Here is a 16130-nt window from a genome sequence, read left to right on the forward strand (position 1 = left end):
TTACAACTGCAGTGTTGCATTTAAGTCAAATTCAGCTGTCACCTGTTAATGACATTTAACGCAGTGGACCCCTTATGGATAATAGGACACGCCCTTGTGCTGGTAATATCATTTGGAGTCTGTTGTTACTTTAAACATGCAATCCAAACAATAAATGAAGGCTGAAATAGTTCAGTTAAATTACTAAATGGCACCACAACTAGATTTAATTTTCCCAGAGGGATTAACCCTTTGAAACCTGGAGCAACATCACTTTTCTTGTGTTGTTTTCAGATGCCTTTCAAGTATTAAAACCTTGGTGAGCAAATTGGTGCAAAATTTCAATTAGTAGATTTAGGATTTTTTAAAAAGGTAGGGAAAAAAGAAAAAAGATAGCTACTTGTTATTAAGAGGTGTCCAACCAGCCCACCAAAGGGCTCAGTCTGGCCCACTGGATGACTTTGCACACCTAATATTTACATACTAATAAAGGCCAAGACGTGTCAGGTTTTAGAAGCAAGTTAGTGATGAGCCTTCTCCATGTAAAACGCAGCTTCAGAGGCTTTTCCACACTCACCAGAATACAGTTCTCTGAGAAAACAATGAATACTTATTGTGGTCATATTTAAACAGATTTACACATATTTAACAGTGTGCAAAATACTCAGCTTCAGTACAGAAGAATCTTTATCAGACTTACATCTCAAAATAATGTTGGATGAATCCTTTTACTAAGGCACTGCCAAAGATTTGCTGGTTTGTAAGGCAAGGGAAAACTTAACATGCTTTCTCAACAGCTTCCTCTTTAGTTTGGTGTGACGATGCACCATTAGTGGAAATGTATGAAAAATGCACATGTAATGACAGTGATTAGACTGTAGACTGAACGTGGAGAAAATGAGACATATTGTGGAAAAACGCTCAGTTTTAAAGATATCTCAAGCTGTTCATCATCTGTTATAAATGGATGAACATTTTCACAGTGTACTTATGTACAGTTAAAGAAAGGGAAACATTTGGATGTGTACGTATTTATAGGTTATTATATAATTGTTTTACTGCTCTGACCCACTTGAAATCAAATTGGGCTGTATGTGGCCATGACTTTTAATGCGACTGACACTTCTAGGTTATAGAGTCAGATAGTGGGCTGTGTTAACATTTGGATCCGACACACCCACCTACTTTGGCTCCATGAGGGAAGCACATGTGTGAACATGAGGAGCGATCGGGGACTTGGGTTTCTGCCAATCAGGCAAAGTACAGTATGTCTTCTGTAACTGAACCCAAATTTAAATCCAACCATAGTATTAGAATTCAAAATATAGCATATATATGTTAATAGTATCACCACAATAAACAAGAATTCTGGTCTCAAACAGACTGATACATGCAAATGTGTGCAACACGGTGTGCACGACTTTGCTGGATGAGCAGAGAATAAAACCAGTGAACCCACCTATCGGGCTCTTGAAAAAAAAACTGTCACAGGCTTTTTATAGAATTCAACTCTCAAGCTTTGTACCACACCAACATATTCCTGTAGTGTTTTACCTTGCAGGGGTTCTTGCCGTACATGATTTAATCCTAAAAGTGTTTATATAAACAATTTGCCTGCCGCACTACATCAATCATGCATGTCCAAAGTCCAGCCCGGGGGCCCTCTGACCTATTTGAAATGGCCCTCAGCTTGTTCTTCAAAATATATGTGGTCCAACACATCATTGGTGAATAAAGCCAGATCACTTTGCATTTTTACCATTCACTTCATGACGGCAGGACTATCACAGTTTCTAGACATGCACCAACTAGGAACTATGTAGACTGAACTAATGTGTTTTCAAGAACAGACAACAGACAAGCAAATGAAGACTAATCTTAACAACATGCATTTCCTGCTGTTGCACACGTGGCCACAGCAAAGTAGCAGCGTGAACTGTTGATACTGTTAAGTATTGTGATTTTATGTATTGTGATTCTGTGTTTTTGAGCATCAATACCATATCGATTTTTTAATAAGCCCTTTGAAATGTGGAGACATCACTTTCCTTGTGCAACTTTCAGACACTTCACAAGTATTTAACCCTTAGAAACCTGAGCACAGTGGTTTTATTTTCTTTCAAAAACATGGAAAAAAGGCTATGGGCAACTTGGTAAGGCATGTTGCACAAATGACAAAAACATTTGTATATTTGGAAAATAATTTTTAAAAAAGAAGGGAATTTTTTCCCATGTAATTTCCTTTTTTTTCTTTTTTTTGGTTTATTATTATTATTATTATTATTATAAGCTTATTTCCAGGTAATTTGTTGGTAATTGTAATAATTTCTTGCTAATTCTGGGTCATTTCTTCTTTCGTTGCCCGTGAGAAGGCATTCTTTCCATGTTTTTGAGAGAAATCGAGCCAATGTTGTCAGGTTTCAAAGGGTTAATAGTTAACGTGTTCAGTTTGAACCCCCGACTGCTTGATAGCAGTGCTGTTATCTGTCTTTAGTTATGTGACTCTACAGTTATAACGTAACAACATACTCCTACCGTGTTGCAGTGGCTGTGATAAATACAGATCCTTCTGCTCTGATTGCATTAAAAAGGTAAACGTATTAAATTGTATGCATATGGTGGAGTAGTTTCCTTAAAATCAGATTACAAAATAGCACAATATTTTTAACATTTTTTTAATAACCGACAGGATAAATCAGCCCCCATTCAAAAAAAGTTCAGACACCCCTGACATAAATAAATCATGGATGTATTAATAAATGCCATCTCTAAAACCTCAGGCTGCGCTTTTGTAACCGAAATCTCGCGAGACTACGGGTTTAGCATTGTGTGCACGGTACTTCTCGGACTCGTTGGCTGGACCCGGAGAGCTCACTCCAGTGCAGCCGGTTGAAAGAGCAGTCACGATGGGATTGCTGTCTGTCGGTGTTGGGCCGTTTCGGAACCGAGTGCGGGCAGTTCGGAGCTGGAGCCGAGACTTATCCACGATTTCAGCTACTCTGCGCAGCGGCGGCGCACACCCGTCGGTACGGTGATACTACTGTTCTTGTTTTTCTAAACATGGAAAGTGGCTGCTGTCTTTTCTTTAAAAAAAAAGGTCTCGAATACAAAGTTTGTATTTTACAACAGGTGCAACAATTGCATGTGCGTTGAATGACGGTGTGTTTCAGGAGCTCTGTGTGACTTTATGTGAGGTTTATCGTGGGAAAGAACACAGTGTTCCTCTGTGCAGGCTGCAGACCCCCCAAACACCTGTAAACAAACAAACTGCAGCACTGTTTGTGTATCATTCCTCAGTTGTTTGCACTCTCACGATATTTCCGTTTGATAGTGTTTAGTTTATAAAGCCAACTTCCTCCGTTTCATAATGTTTTGTTTGAAGGGGGTGTGCCTCTGTTGCTGTGTGGTGGGGAGGGGGAGGGGGAGGGGGCGTCCAACCCGTGCATGCTCACGTAATTCTAACATTTCACTCATTTGATGGCATTTACTTTTTGAAATAGGTTTAGCAAGTTAACAGATATGCTGGTTATTGAATAGAAATAAAACTCACCTGTGTGCGATTGTTGGCATCTAAAAGTGGTAATTTATTTGAATGGGAGTTTTTCTTTATTGTCCTTTGAGATATTATGTAACAGGTTCACTGTGATGAAGTATCTTTCTTTTGTGGACTTTCTGCTTTTCAATTGAAGTAGGACACTGAAACTAGAGAACTTAAAACTCAGAATGATTTTTTGTCTTTTAATTGCCAGGTAGAGCCACATGTCAAACCTGAACATTTTGTACCATACCATGCATCCTGAATGACTTTGTATTGGAAATACAGTGGGCCTGTGTTGTTGGTGTCACACCAGGAATAATTTCCACTGCAGAATGACGCTTAGTCAAATTAAACCAACATTATGTAATGCTTTTAGTTTTCCTTTATGTGTTTTTTTCTCTCTGGTGGACTTTGCATGGTAAATATAGCTCTCCTCTTACATTGCAGGCTGAAATTTGCAGCTGTGTATTGCATTTTTATGTTATTTTCACTTGAAGGAACACTCCATCCACAAAATGACCCTTTGTAAATCAATAAGTCATGCTGTGTTACCTTGAATACTAAGAAAACCTTGTTTTTCTCACGCACCTCCATGGAAAACAGCAAACATTGATTTACTGATTGATTGGGGACCAGGTACAACAACATCAAAACTATATTAAAACATGTTTACAAACTTGTGCAGTATAATACAAGTCTAGTTTATCCCCTGGCCTAAGATCCTGCTGAATAAATTAACATTTGATATTGATATGAAGCACACAGTGAACACAATATTAACTTTCTTTATGGGACTGAGGGTTACTATGTTGAGTCATGAAAGAAAAACAAAGTTTTCTTTGAATTCAAAGCAACACAGTATGACTTATTGATTTAGAAAAGGTCATGCTGTGCTGTGAAGTATTCCTTACCAGTTTTCTTGATGTTTAAAAAAAACCTGACTCTTTCTGGCATTTTTGAAGACAAACATTATTCTTCAACAATAACATAGTGTTACTTAGATACATCTTGACATGTAAACAAAATGTTTAAGTTATGTGCTCATGTAAAAAAAAAAAAAAAAAATCAGATAAGCTTTTGTGAGATTTTTTATTCTCAAGTATCCAAACTGCCATCAACTGCAAAAATCCAGGATTCAAGATTCAAAAAAACTTTATCACATAGTGAGAGAAAATCACCTTTGGTTAAAAGCTCAAATAACATCATTAACATTTACACCCATTAGACACACATAAAAACATAGTCAGTCTAATCAGTCTCGCTCCAATGATATGCATCAAGGATTTTGCAATTGTGTAAAAGCAACATATTTTAGCTCCATTTTAAAAGTGTTTAAAAATCAAAGTATAATTTCATCTGTGTTTGATTTGCAGAGGCGACACATGAGTAAACACCATGCACTCTTTAAAGCAACTGTTCAGTGTATGAGCAGAAGTGGGTTATCTGCAACAGTGTTGTGGTGAAATTAGTTTAACTGTGACGCAGTCCTGTTTGCCTGAACCATAATGAGATTTCAGTAATCCTGTAAATTATGTTACTTGGAAAAAAACATGAAGCAGGACACAATTCTCACATTAAGATGAAAGCTTGTCTGTGTGACTAACTCATAACAGCCGTTCATATTATGAAACTGTGGATTATCATGTTTGTGTCTGCCATTTTACATAACAACATCCACCACGTATTTAATAGATATCTTTCTGCTGATATTTGCTTTGCTTATTCTGCTTACATGTTTTTCATACTGTATCTGTATTTCAGAAGGTGTCACTGGTCCAAAGAAGATGTGGAAGATTATATCAACACAGTTTTTCACTTGCTCGGTTACTGAGCTCAAACAAACCCCCAAGAGGTAAAACCTCCTAATGCTGTTACACTGCATAATGAAGCTAAATAAGTGGACCCAATGACCTACATCTTTTGAGGTTAATCATTTGCACTTATTATTTTCTTGCGTGTGTTTGCTGTTGTTTAGGTTTTGAAAAGTTTTTTCCAAAGAGTGAAGAAAGCACTGGCGTCAACAAGTCAGCTGAAGGTGAGCAAAGTTGGAGTCATCATCACAAGCAGCATTTATACCTCCCCTTTTGTCATTTCCACTGCAGTGTATGACTGATTTTCTGTCACCATTTAGGTGAAAATACCAAAGAACAAGAAACTCCTGTAAGGGAAGAGCAGGACACAAATGATGATGGTGGCGATGAAAGACGAAGAGGAGGAAAAAAGGATGAATCCCACTGGTGGACACGCTTTCAGGTGCAAATCTTTTACTGCTAATTGTCTTAAATAAATGCTTATAAAAATGCCCTACACACAAACACAGAAGAATATATTTACTAAAACGCAGGCATATGATGTCCTTAAAAGTAAAATGCAATCCTGATTTTACTCATTAGTGCAAATATAAGTTGTATTCTCCATAATGTGGCCTTGTCACATAAATGACTATTTAGATTTAAGATACTCCTATTGTTACTTCTCTTTTCACAGTAAAATGTCACACTCACTGCATGTCTTGGGCACTATTATTTATTAGGGAAATTCAATTGATTCTCATCAAAAGGTTTTTTTATGGTATGTATTTATGTTAAATTAACATAAGTTGACATATAGTTTTCAGATATTCTAAACTTTCAGATGTTGAAGTAGATATTTTCCTCCAATATAAATGACATTACAAGTTATGCTAGACTGTGAATGGGGTATTCATATGCGTATGCACAATCTCTTCTTTTAATCAGTTGATCTCCTCTCTCTTACAACATTTCTTCATCCAGCAGACTGATTTTCCTGTTGATGAAAAAACACTTCGGTATTTTGCAATCGCTTCAGCAGGCATGGCCTCGGCTTTTTTGTACTTTTACTTCCGAGAGACGGGGATGCAGATCTCCTGGAAGGACTTTGTCCATTACTACTTGAACAGAGGATTGGTAAGAGGCAGAAAGTGTTTTAATTTTGGTGTCTCCCAAATTGGATTTCCATTTATCTGCTTGTTTTTGCAGCCATGTGAATGAATTTGTTTTTGTGCTCTCTACAGGTGGATCACTTGGAGGTTGTAAATAAACAATATGTCAAAGTAATTCCTGCCCATGGAGTGAACACATCAGAAGTGGTAAGTGGGTGAAATTGCATTTGTGTTGTTTTCTGGTATAGATTACTCTGTTGATGAGGATTACTGGCATTTATTAATGTTTATTCATTTTAACATATTGACTTTATAAAGTGTATACAAAAATACACATGATACAGATACAAGAGGACAAAGAAAAATAGATACATCAATACAAATAAAAACACAAGTACACTAAAACAAAATGAAGGGAAATACACTGGTTACTGGTATTTTGAAATGTTATTTATCAGTAACAAAAACAAAAAACAGTCACACTCTTTGCAAAATAATCTTAACTCAAGGCCCTCTTTCTGGGTTTCTCCTGAAATGTTTGTTGCGCCTGAAAACAGAGCAAACTCCATCCAAATCCAATCCACTGATTACATTCAGGAGTTTGGACTGAAATTGCTACTAAGTAGATTAGTGGGAGTTAAGATAACTTGCTCAAACTGTTTATTTCCAAGATCAAAAATTAACATTCATGCAGTGAGCATGAGTTTTCCAACATTAGCTGCCATACGCTCCTGGTCCCACTAGACCAAGTAAGACTGTAGCAGCAAAAAAAAAAATGTATTTCCATTTGTAAAAGAAGAATTTATGTCTTCATTGTTATTTCCCCTATTAAACTTGAATAGTCTTTCACTGAAGTCCAAAGCATCTGAACTGTATTTTGAATGTTATATGTTTTCTGTTGTGTGTTTCAGAACTATCTGTGGTTCAACATTGGCAGTGTTGACTCATTTGAGCATAACCTGGAGACGGCCCAGCGAGAAATGGGATTGGACTCACAGAGAGTACCTGTATTTTACAGCACTGAGAGCGACGGGTGAGAACTTAAACGAATGAGTGAAACTTTAATATCCAGGTGACTTTTATGCATATTGGATTTGATCATGTAGATGCTGGCCTAATGGAGCTTCTTTCTCATTTTTTCTCTTCCCCCACAGGACACTCCTTTTCAGCATTCTCCCAGCCTTACTGATGGTCGGCTTTTTAGTTTTTGCCATGCGGCAGGGACCAACAGCAGGAGGGCGTGGGGGCAGGGGGCGGGTAAATCCCTTCAGCATGAGTGAATCCAAAGCCAAGATAACGAAGGGCAACATCAATGTTCGGTTTAAGGATGTCGCAGGCTGTGAGGAGGCCAAACTGGAGATATTGGAGTTTGTCAACTTCTTGAAGAACCCGCGGCAGTACCAGGACCTAGGAGCCAAGATCCCAAAGGTGTGGCACACTGGTTGTCAAGTATTGTGACAAAGAGTCAGAGGCTGAGTGTGACAGGAATATTTAGGAATATGGTTTTAAAGTGAGACATTTACCCCCGGTGAAGTATTGGTTGGGTCATTGATATTGATAATCAAGCAACACCTTTGTTTCCAGGGTGCTGTGTTATCAGGTCCGCCTGGTACTGGCAAGACCCTGCTGGCGAAGGCCACTGCAGGAGAAGCAGGAGTCCCCTTCATCACCGTCAACGGCTCCGAGTTCCAGGAGATGTTTGTTGGCGTGGGCCCAGCGAGGGTCAGTATGGGGCTCCATGCACAACTCGTATCAAGAAGTAGTATTGCCGTAGTAATTAATTCTTATTTATATGATGCCTGAAGTGATTTTTCTTGCTCTGTCCTATATTAGATAAGGGATACCTTTTCCACAGCTCGAAAAAATGCCCCATGCATCCTCTTCATTGATGAGATTGACGCGGTTGGCAAGAAGAGAGGCGGGGGGAACTTTGGTAACCAGAGCGAGCAGGAAAACACCCTCAACCAGTTGCTTGTGGAGATGGATGGTAGGCAGTTATGTCTTGTCTTTCAGTGTTTAAGCCTTTCTACCATTCCTGGTGCAATATTTCACAAGAACTTTGTATGCTCTTTGCTTTTATCATTTAACAGGGTTCAACAGTCGCACTAATGTGGTTGTTTTAGCTGGCACCAATCGAGCGGATGTCCTAGATCCAGCTTTGATGAGGCCGGGACGTTTTGATCGACATATATATATAGGTAAAGTCTAGCACCAGTCTGAAGCTAAATAATTTCCTGTTCTCCCATGGACGCCTGATAACTGGTGTCATTGACATGTATCTTTAATAGAAACTTCAAAATCTTATCTTAATTAACACTATCTTCTAAATTTCTTAAAATACATTTCAAATTTTACTTTATTTGTCAGTGATGAGTTATCTACAGGTTTAGATTTAAATCTCAACCCCCACAAATCAACACCATAACAAAAATATACACAACTCCTAACTTCTAAACAGGTCCATGTTACATGAGCAAACTCTATAGAAGGACACACACACACATGCACAAACATACAGATAGAAAGACACCAGTTGTCCATGTCCCTTTCATAACTCATGAATGGGTTGTAGTCATGCATTATTAAGTGTTTGTCAGGTTGTGTGTGCAGGTGAATGCATAAATGTGTGGATGCATGCGTGCACATGGTTGCAGCTAATTTACAGCTAATTTGTGCTTTATAGTGTCTACATAAGATAAGATGTGATGCTCGACGTTACTGACACACTCTGTAAGGCTTCAGTCAAAATTAGCTTCAAGTCTCATGTACTTTTGCACCTGCACACTTGTTACGTCATTAAAAGTGTGTGTTGCACAGTGTGCGCTTTTATCTTTGTGGCTAAAAAGGTTGATTTTTTTTCTGCCTGCTAAGATCTAATTTTCTGTACGCTAGCAGTGCTGCACAATGGTGGGCAGGGCAGTTTTCTCTTTGACAAAGAGAAGTGGGTCAAAATGAGAGAGCTGGCTCTTTATAAAAGAAGGATTAGATGAGTAGAGGCCAACATGAGGGACGGTACACACCGCCCCACTCTGTGCTGTTGAGTCTCTCGCTTCCTTTTCCTTTAGTCTTTCTGTTGTTATGTGTTAACAGTACTGATCAGATAAAGTTACTTTAAAACAATGACATTACTAACCAGAAGGACACTCAGAGAGCACCGACCTCCGCTAAGGCATGATTTTCTGTCTCACAACGACAGAAAAAAATAAATTGTGCATCTGCTCCATGATTTTGATCTGCACCAAAATGTAATGAGTGCTTCCTTGGTCCATGCTAAATCCTTCCACCAAGTTTCATGAAAATTGGGCCTTGAATTTTTTTTCTGTTATACTGCTGACAAACAAACTAAACAAACTGAAAGCATAACCTGCTTGGCAGAGATAATTAATGCTTCATCAGTTACATCATTTTTATTAGGATTATGCCACTCATTTTGAAACAAACATAGGTGTGGGTTTAGCCTGCATGAATTATCCATTGTGTCAGGTCTTCTAATTAGGCCACAAGTTCAACCATTGCTTAAAAAATCAGATGCTCCTTCACGCACTTGACTACCTCTCAGCGGTCACTTTAACAACAGTCCTCTAGGATATTCATATTTTTAAAGATGAGTCTTCAAGATGAGTGTTGTAGACCTCATGAGTTTACTTGCCCATAAAGACAGTCCTCCTCCTGTAAGAGCTAATGCTGTTGCACAGGAAGCTTAATGGTGATATACTGTAGTCACAGGATCTTTTTTCAGTGTTGTCTTTACTGCACAGTAGCTGATGTCCTTTACTTCCTTTTTTATGCTGCTGTTGTTTGACTTGATGTATTGCCAAGTGCATTGACAACCTTGGTGTTCAAAGCTGCGTATTGGCTGTAAACATTTGTCAGTGTCATCTTAAAAATGAAAACACCTGCACTGCAGCAAAAATGCACAGTGCTTGTCAGGACCAGTTGAATGAGCTTTTGTAATATTGGTAAGTGTGACATCGTAATGAGGTTTAGAATCTGAGATACACTTATCTTTTTTTGCTTTATAAGAGTAGTGTTTCCTCTCTATCAGTTACATTATCATGTGATGACGTTACTTCTGCAGCATTTTTATCTTATTTTGTTCATTCCTTATCATTGTTTTTTAAAAAGACAATGTCCTGAAAATTCATTATATGATTATATTTTTTTTCTACAGGTCCACCTGATATAAAGGGAAGGGCATCCATCTTTAAGGTGCATTTAAGACCTCTGAAGTTGGACACTAGTATAGAAGTAGAGGCTTTGGCCAGGAAGCTCGCTGCACTAACCCCAGGTTTTACAGGTAAGAGCAACACATGTGTGTTCATGTTTGCATGAGTTCACACTACTCCTAGGAGATGAATCTCCAAGGATAATGCACGTTGTCTTCTGTATCTTTTTGTCATCATAATTTTCTCTAATTTGGTTGTTCTGTCTCTTTTGTGTCTCAGGGGCTGATATTGCTAATGTGTGTAATGAGGCTGCTCTAATAGCGGCACGTCACCTCAACCAACATGTCAATACAAAGCACTTTGAACAGGCAGTCGAGAGAGTTATTGGAGGTACGTTAAAAACAACATTTTCTCACTCGTTTTTATGACAATACTCACAGAATGACTGTTGGATATGGTTATACACCTCAGTTAGGTAAGTTAGAAGTAAAAAGAACAGTCTTATATTTTTTAATTTTGCTTTACATTTCTGTATTATGGCATTTTTATATTAATCTGTAAAAGTGACCTCTAATTTAAAATAAAGGCACTTAATGTGGTAACTTGCAGTATATCTCAATATCATCCATTGAGACATCTCTGTAAGGATTTGACTCAACTGTAGTTACAGTTTGATTTCATGCAGAACACAGAGATAAAGTCTTTGACTCTTTCACCAACCCAAAGACACCCCTAAACTGTATCCACTGAATGCTTGAAGGGCACATCAACCCAGATAAGTTATGGCTTGTAAAAAAAAAAAACACACACACAGTGCAGTTTGGTCAGACATCCTCTTTGCTCTCAGGTCTAGAGAAAAAGACTCAGGTCCTGCAGCTCCCAGAGAAGACTACTGTGGCGTATCATGAGGCTGGACATGCTGTGACCGGCTGGTTCCTGGAACATGCAGACCCCCTACTTAAGGTAGTCACACCATTTCCTTCATCTTTTCTCTTGCACCACTGCTTGACTATCCAAATTATTCTGCAGACTTTGCATAATCTTGTTTTTACCTTATTAGGCTTTTATCAAATAAACATGTTGGCAGTTATGTAAATTATAATGTTATTCCGTCAGGTGTCCATTGTTCCCAGAGGGAAAGGTTTGGGTTATGCTCAGTATCTGCCTAAGGAACAGTACCTGTTCACCAAGGAGCAGCTGTTTGACAGGATGTGCATGATGCTGGGAGGTCGAGTGGCTGAGCAGGTTTTCTTTAGACGAATCACCACTGGGGCGCAGGATGACCTCAGGAAGGTCACTCAGTCTGCGTATGCACAGGTACTCATTGCATCTTACAACAAGCATGTTAACAGAGACACAAGGTGGTTAACTAATGCATGTATTAAAAAATACATTGTCATTGACTTTTATGTGATTGGGAGTCGGTGATAAGTCATAAAATCTGTTGTTCTGAAATAGAAGTTGTTGAAATTGTGGTAATGACTTATAATAAAGAAATATTTGACCCACAAAATGTCAATTTTTATATCAGTTACTCACTGTGTGTTGCATTGAATTGGTAATAAAAATTTAAGTTTTTTTCTCTCATGCCTCCACAGTGAACTGAGAATCCAAAAAAGGTGAACATTATTTATGAATGCAAGTATTCAGGGTCAGTCTTTAGCATTAGCAAAACAATGTCAGAACATCCATGTAAAAAAAAAAATTACACGTGCAGTATAATCTTACTGTGATTTATGCAGTTGTGTTCTCAGTACTACCCAAACACCTGAATTTTCATTTCTAAATAAAGAGCTGAGTTTAAAAGCACACACATGCCCAGTCACACTACTTGGCCATGCATGAGAGTGTTTGTACTGACGTGTTTAAATCTAAAATGGTTTTTGTGAAACTGCATGTGCTGCATAAACGAGACTTGGATTATACTGCACAAGTTGTGTGATTGTTAGTAAGAGGATGTCTTGCTATAGTTTTGCTGTTGTTAAATACAAACCGGTATTTCTTTAATTAACAAAGATAATTGCCTTTTTGGAAATCTCCGGTCACTGTGGAGGCAGATGAAAAAAAAGCTTTCTTCACTCATTAAATGTAACATGAAGTGAGAAAATTATATCGAGATGGTCATTTTGGGGGTCAAATATTACTTTAAGGCTTAAAAATAGGGAATGATAAACACCACACTAGTTACAAAATTGGTGATTTAATTCTGTATACTAAGTGAGTTTCAAAATTTCTCAAAGTGTATAAACTCAGGACATGTGAAATAGCAGCTCACTGTAGACAAATAGTTATTTCAGTTGAGCTCCACAAAGTATTTTTTACTGCAAAGGCTTTTCTGTAGGTGCACAGTTAGAAGTCACTTTGCACATTTTGTTAGTCAGAGAGTGATGTCACAACCAAGGGCATATAAGAAACATTTTGTATTTTTAACTTTCATCACAGTGCCTGTTTCTCTTCACATTTTAGGTTGTACAGTTTGGAATGAATGAGGCGGTGGGTCAGGTGTCCTTCAATCTCCCTCAGCCTGGTGACATAGTTACTGAGAAGCCCTACAGTGAAACTACAGCCCAGCTTATAGACCAGGAGGTCCGCTTGCTTATAGATGCTGCCTTCCAGCGAACACTTCAACTTGTCACTGATAAAAAAGATATGGTTGAGAAGGTGAGAATTATTATCACTGAGGAAATGGATGGAGAGAAGAAAAGATCAGGAGACTCCAAAGCAGATCACTGAGCAGTGTGATCCAGCAGCTTGATAGCTCATTCATGTTTTGCCTAAATTAGCATTTTTAAAAACTGGTGGAAGAATTATGATGAAGATGGCAAAAACTCAACATCCTAAACATCTATTTGTGAAATTATAACGTTCAGTATTTAAAAATAATGCACTTTTATTGCTTGTAAGCCACTGGTCTTAAACATTTTTTTGTTTAATTTACATTTATTTTTGGTCATGCGTTGCAGGTGGCAAAACGTCTTCTAGAAAAGGAGATTCTTGACAAAGCTGACATGGTGGAGCTGCTAGGAACTCGTCCCTTTCATGAAAAATCATCATATGAGGAGTTTGTTGAGGGGATGGGGGAGTATGAGGAGGACACCTCTCTGCCCATAGGGCTAAAGAACTGGAACAAAAACAAAGGAGAAGAAAAACACTCGCAGAATCGGCAAAACAAATCCGCCCTTTTCCTGTAGGTTGACATGCAGCCTGAAGGTAAATATTCCACTGGAGTCAGGTGAATATTTCTGAAGCTCAGCAGCATCTGGTCCAGACTGTCAGGAAGTAAATCCCTTGTTCATCTCATGGACAACTGCAAAGAGAGAGATGGTGAAGTGTTGCACAGGTCATAAATGGCCTGAATTATGCACGTTTTTTTTTTTTTTACTACAATATTTTTTTAATTGTAGTTTTTATATTCTAAGGGGGAATTGTACTAAAAATTACTCATCCTTTTCCTGTCAGGTCAGTTTAAAGTCAGTGAGCAAAGGCTTTTGTGAAGAGTGCGGTTTGTGGCGTACATTTCACCAGAGGTGCCTTCCTTCAACGCTCTGACATACACCTGACAGAATAATCTGTAGCCATGGTCTGGAAAGTTACTGAGCTCAAAAAAGAAATCAGTTGAAATATACTTTTTAACATTCAGAGTGAGTTGACGTTACATTACATTAGAATGTTACATTAGTTGCAGTGTGTATTGTTCTGTTACACACTGCTCTGGTATCATGTGATGGTATATGAGATATACTTTATTCTAAGGCTCATTGCCATTATCCAACCATGAATCTATAAATCTGATAAGGATGACTTCAGTCTCAGCCACCACTTCATTATGTTAATGGCAAAATAATTAAAATTTGTTTTCCCTGAGGGGGAAAACCAGGTTTCTCATTTCTCAGATGTTTGGATTTCACAACTACTATTGACTGTTTTTTTTTTTACTCTTTCTCACACCATTGTACAGTGAAGTCATTCTTGCAATACTGTGATGTTATCTCTCAACTTAAAAACATTTTCATCACCAGTATAGTCCTCCAGCAGACTTAAACCATTCTCAACACGGTTCTTATATTTTAGCAGTAAAGGCAGCTGTTTGAACTGTTTGTAAATTTCTTTTGTGCACTTATGACCGATGTTTGGAATTGGTCTTGCGTGCCTTGGATCACATGTACTGTAGGGTGTTGCCTTCTTCCCATTGTCTCATAGTATTAAGAGTCAACACTGCTGTAGATATCTCCTAGAATTGGGAACAACTGAGCCGAATGAGAATGAAATATAAGCTTAGAAAATGACACACCAATCACACCTCACTCACTTCCACTACCTCACAGTCTCTGTTCTCTTAACTGCCTCTTCAAATAACATAATTTTGACATTACATGGGTCACATTACTCACACTACAGCCTAGTAAAGTTTTTTTTCTTTTGATAATCATATAAATTGACGGACTGATGCTTTCTTTGCTTTACATTCGCTCCTGTGGTTAACACAAATTATGGCTCAAAGTAAAGAGAGGATCAATTAATTGGCATTTTCCATGGATAGATTGCATGACCATCTTCATTTTGATGAATTGAAACCCTTTAAAATGTATTGACATACCAAAAATTGCTGTTATTCATCCTCCAGGTCAATTTTGGCTTATGTTTGAATGATTTCTCTAATCGTGAGCCAAGCTATATTAGCTGAATAACTATTCATGTAGCATTTGAAAATCACTCTTATCAGGGCTGGTTACACACTGTTATTGTAATGCCAATGGTGTCTTAATAGTTAAGCCATTTGCTCCTGAGCCAAGTACACATGTTTAAGAATAAAAACATACTTGAACTAAATGCCTTGCAGTATGGGCAGTGAGAGCCCTTTTATAAAAAATATAGATTTATCAGGTTTTTCAGTAATAAATAAAGTAAATAAATGATGAGCAGACAGGTTGTATAGTATCAGTGTATATGAGATCTATTGGGTGTTTTGTGCCTGCTTTACAATGCACTGTTCTTGTTCTTGCTTGATGAATATTCCTTTTTACATATTACTGGAGAATATTGATTTTCTTTGAGATGTGCTGACAAATGTGAGGCTGTTGTGGCTCACAGCCATATTAAAAAAGAGAGAAAAAAATGCATATTTGTGATTTTTTTATGGCATACTATACTTTCACATTTTTAAGACATACTATAATATTTTCATGATATTTATTATTTATAATATTTACTTATTGTCATATAATGGACAAATACTATAGTATGGCTTTTTTGTCAAATTTGGGATGACATACAATACTATGAATTTTTAGAAATTACTTGGACAACATGCTATACTATAATAATTTTATGCCTCTGCAACAGCAATAGCTGAGGCCTTTGGCATTATGCTTTTAGGGTGTCTGGCCAGTTGGCTGGCCCATTTTGTGAACACAATATCTCAAAAATTCCACTCAGGGAATTTCTTCAAATTTACCACAAACCTCCACTTGGACTCATGGATGGATGGATTATATTTTGGTCACTGTGACGTCATTTGTCTCATTTTTGTGAACATTATCACATG

The 16130-nt window shown here is 37.8% G+C and overlaps 1 protein-coding gene across 3 annotated transcripts; it reads left to right on the plus strand.

The window, feature by feature from the left end:
- Nucleotides 1–2868: 2868 nt before the first annotated feature.
- On the plus strand, nt 2869–15701 carry LOC121953779 (AFG3-like protein 1). 3 transcript variants are annotated; one of them, XM_042501036.1, is made up of 17 exons: nt 2869–3005; nt 5279–5369; nt 5493–5552; nt 5649–5770; nt 6292–6444; nt 6552–6626; nt 7331–7452; nt 7574–7847; nt 8004–8141; nt 8253–8406; nt 8510–8617; nt 10591–10716; nt 10865–10975; nt 11433–11548; nt 11702–11902; nt 13052–13246; nt 13549–15701. In XM_042501036.1, the coding sequence occupies exons 1-17, from the start codon at nt 2886–2888 to the stop codon at nt 13774–13776; spliced, it is 2394 nt and encodes a 797-aa protein (XP_042356970.1). In that variant the 5' UTR covers nt 2869–2885; the 3' UTR covers nt 13777–15701. The 3 variants fall into 3 exon arrangements, with proteins under 3 accessions (XP_042356970.1, XP_042357049.1, XP_042357131.1); XM_042501115.1 differs by having other exon boundaries at nt 6295–6444; XM_042501197.1 differs by having other exon boundaries at nt 5282–5369.
- The last annotated feature ends 429 nt before the right edge of the window (nt 15702–16130 follow it).

Source organism: Plectropomus leopardus, chromosome 1 (assembly GCF_008729295.1).
Source record: "Plectropomus leopardus isolate mb chromosome 1, YSFRI_Pleo_2.0, whole genome shotgun sequence".
Taxonomy (NCBI): Eukaryota; Metazoa; Chordata; class Actinopteri; order Perciformes; family Serranidae; genus Plectropomus; species Plectropomus leopardus.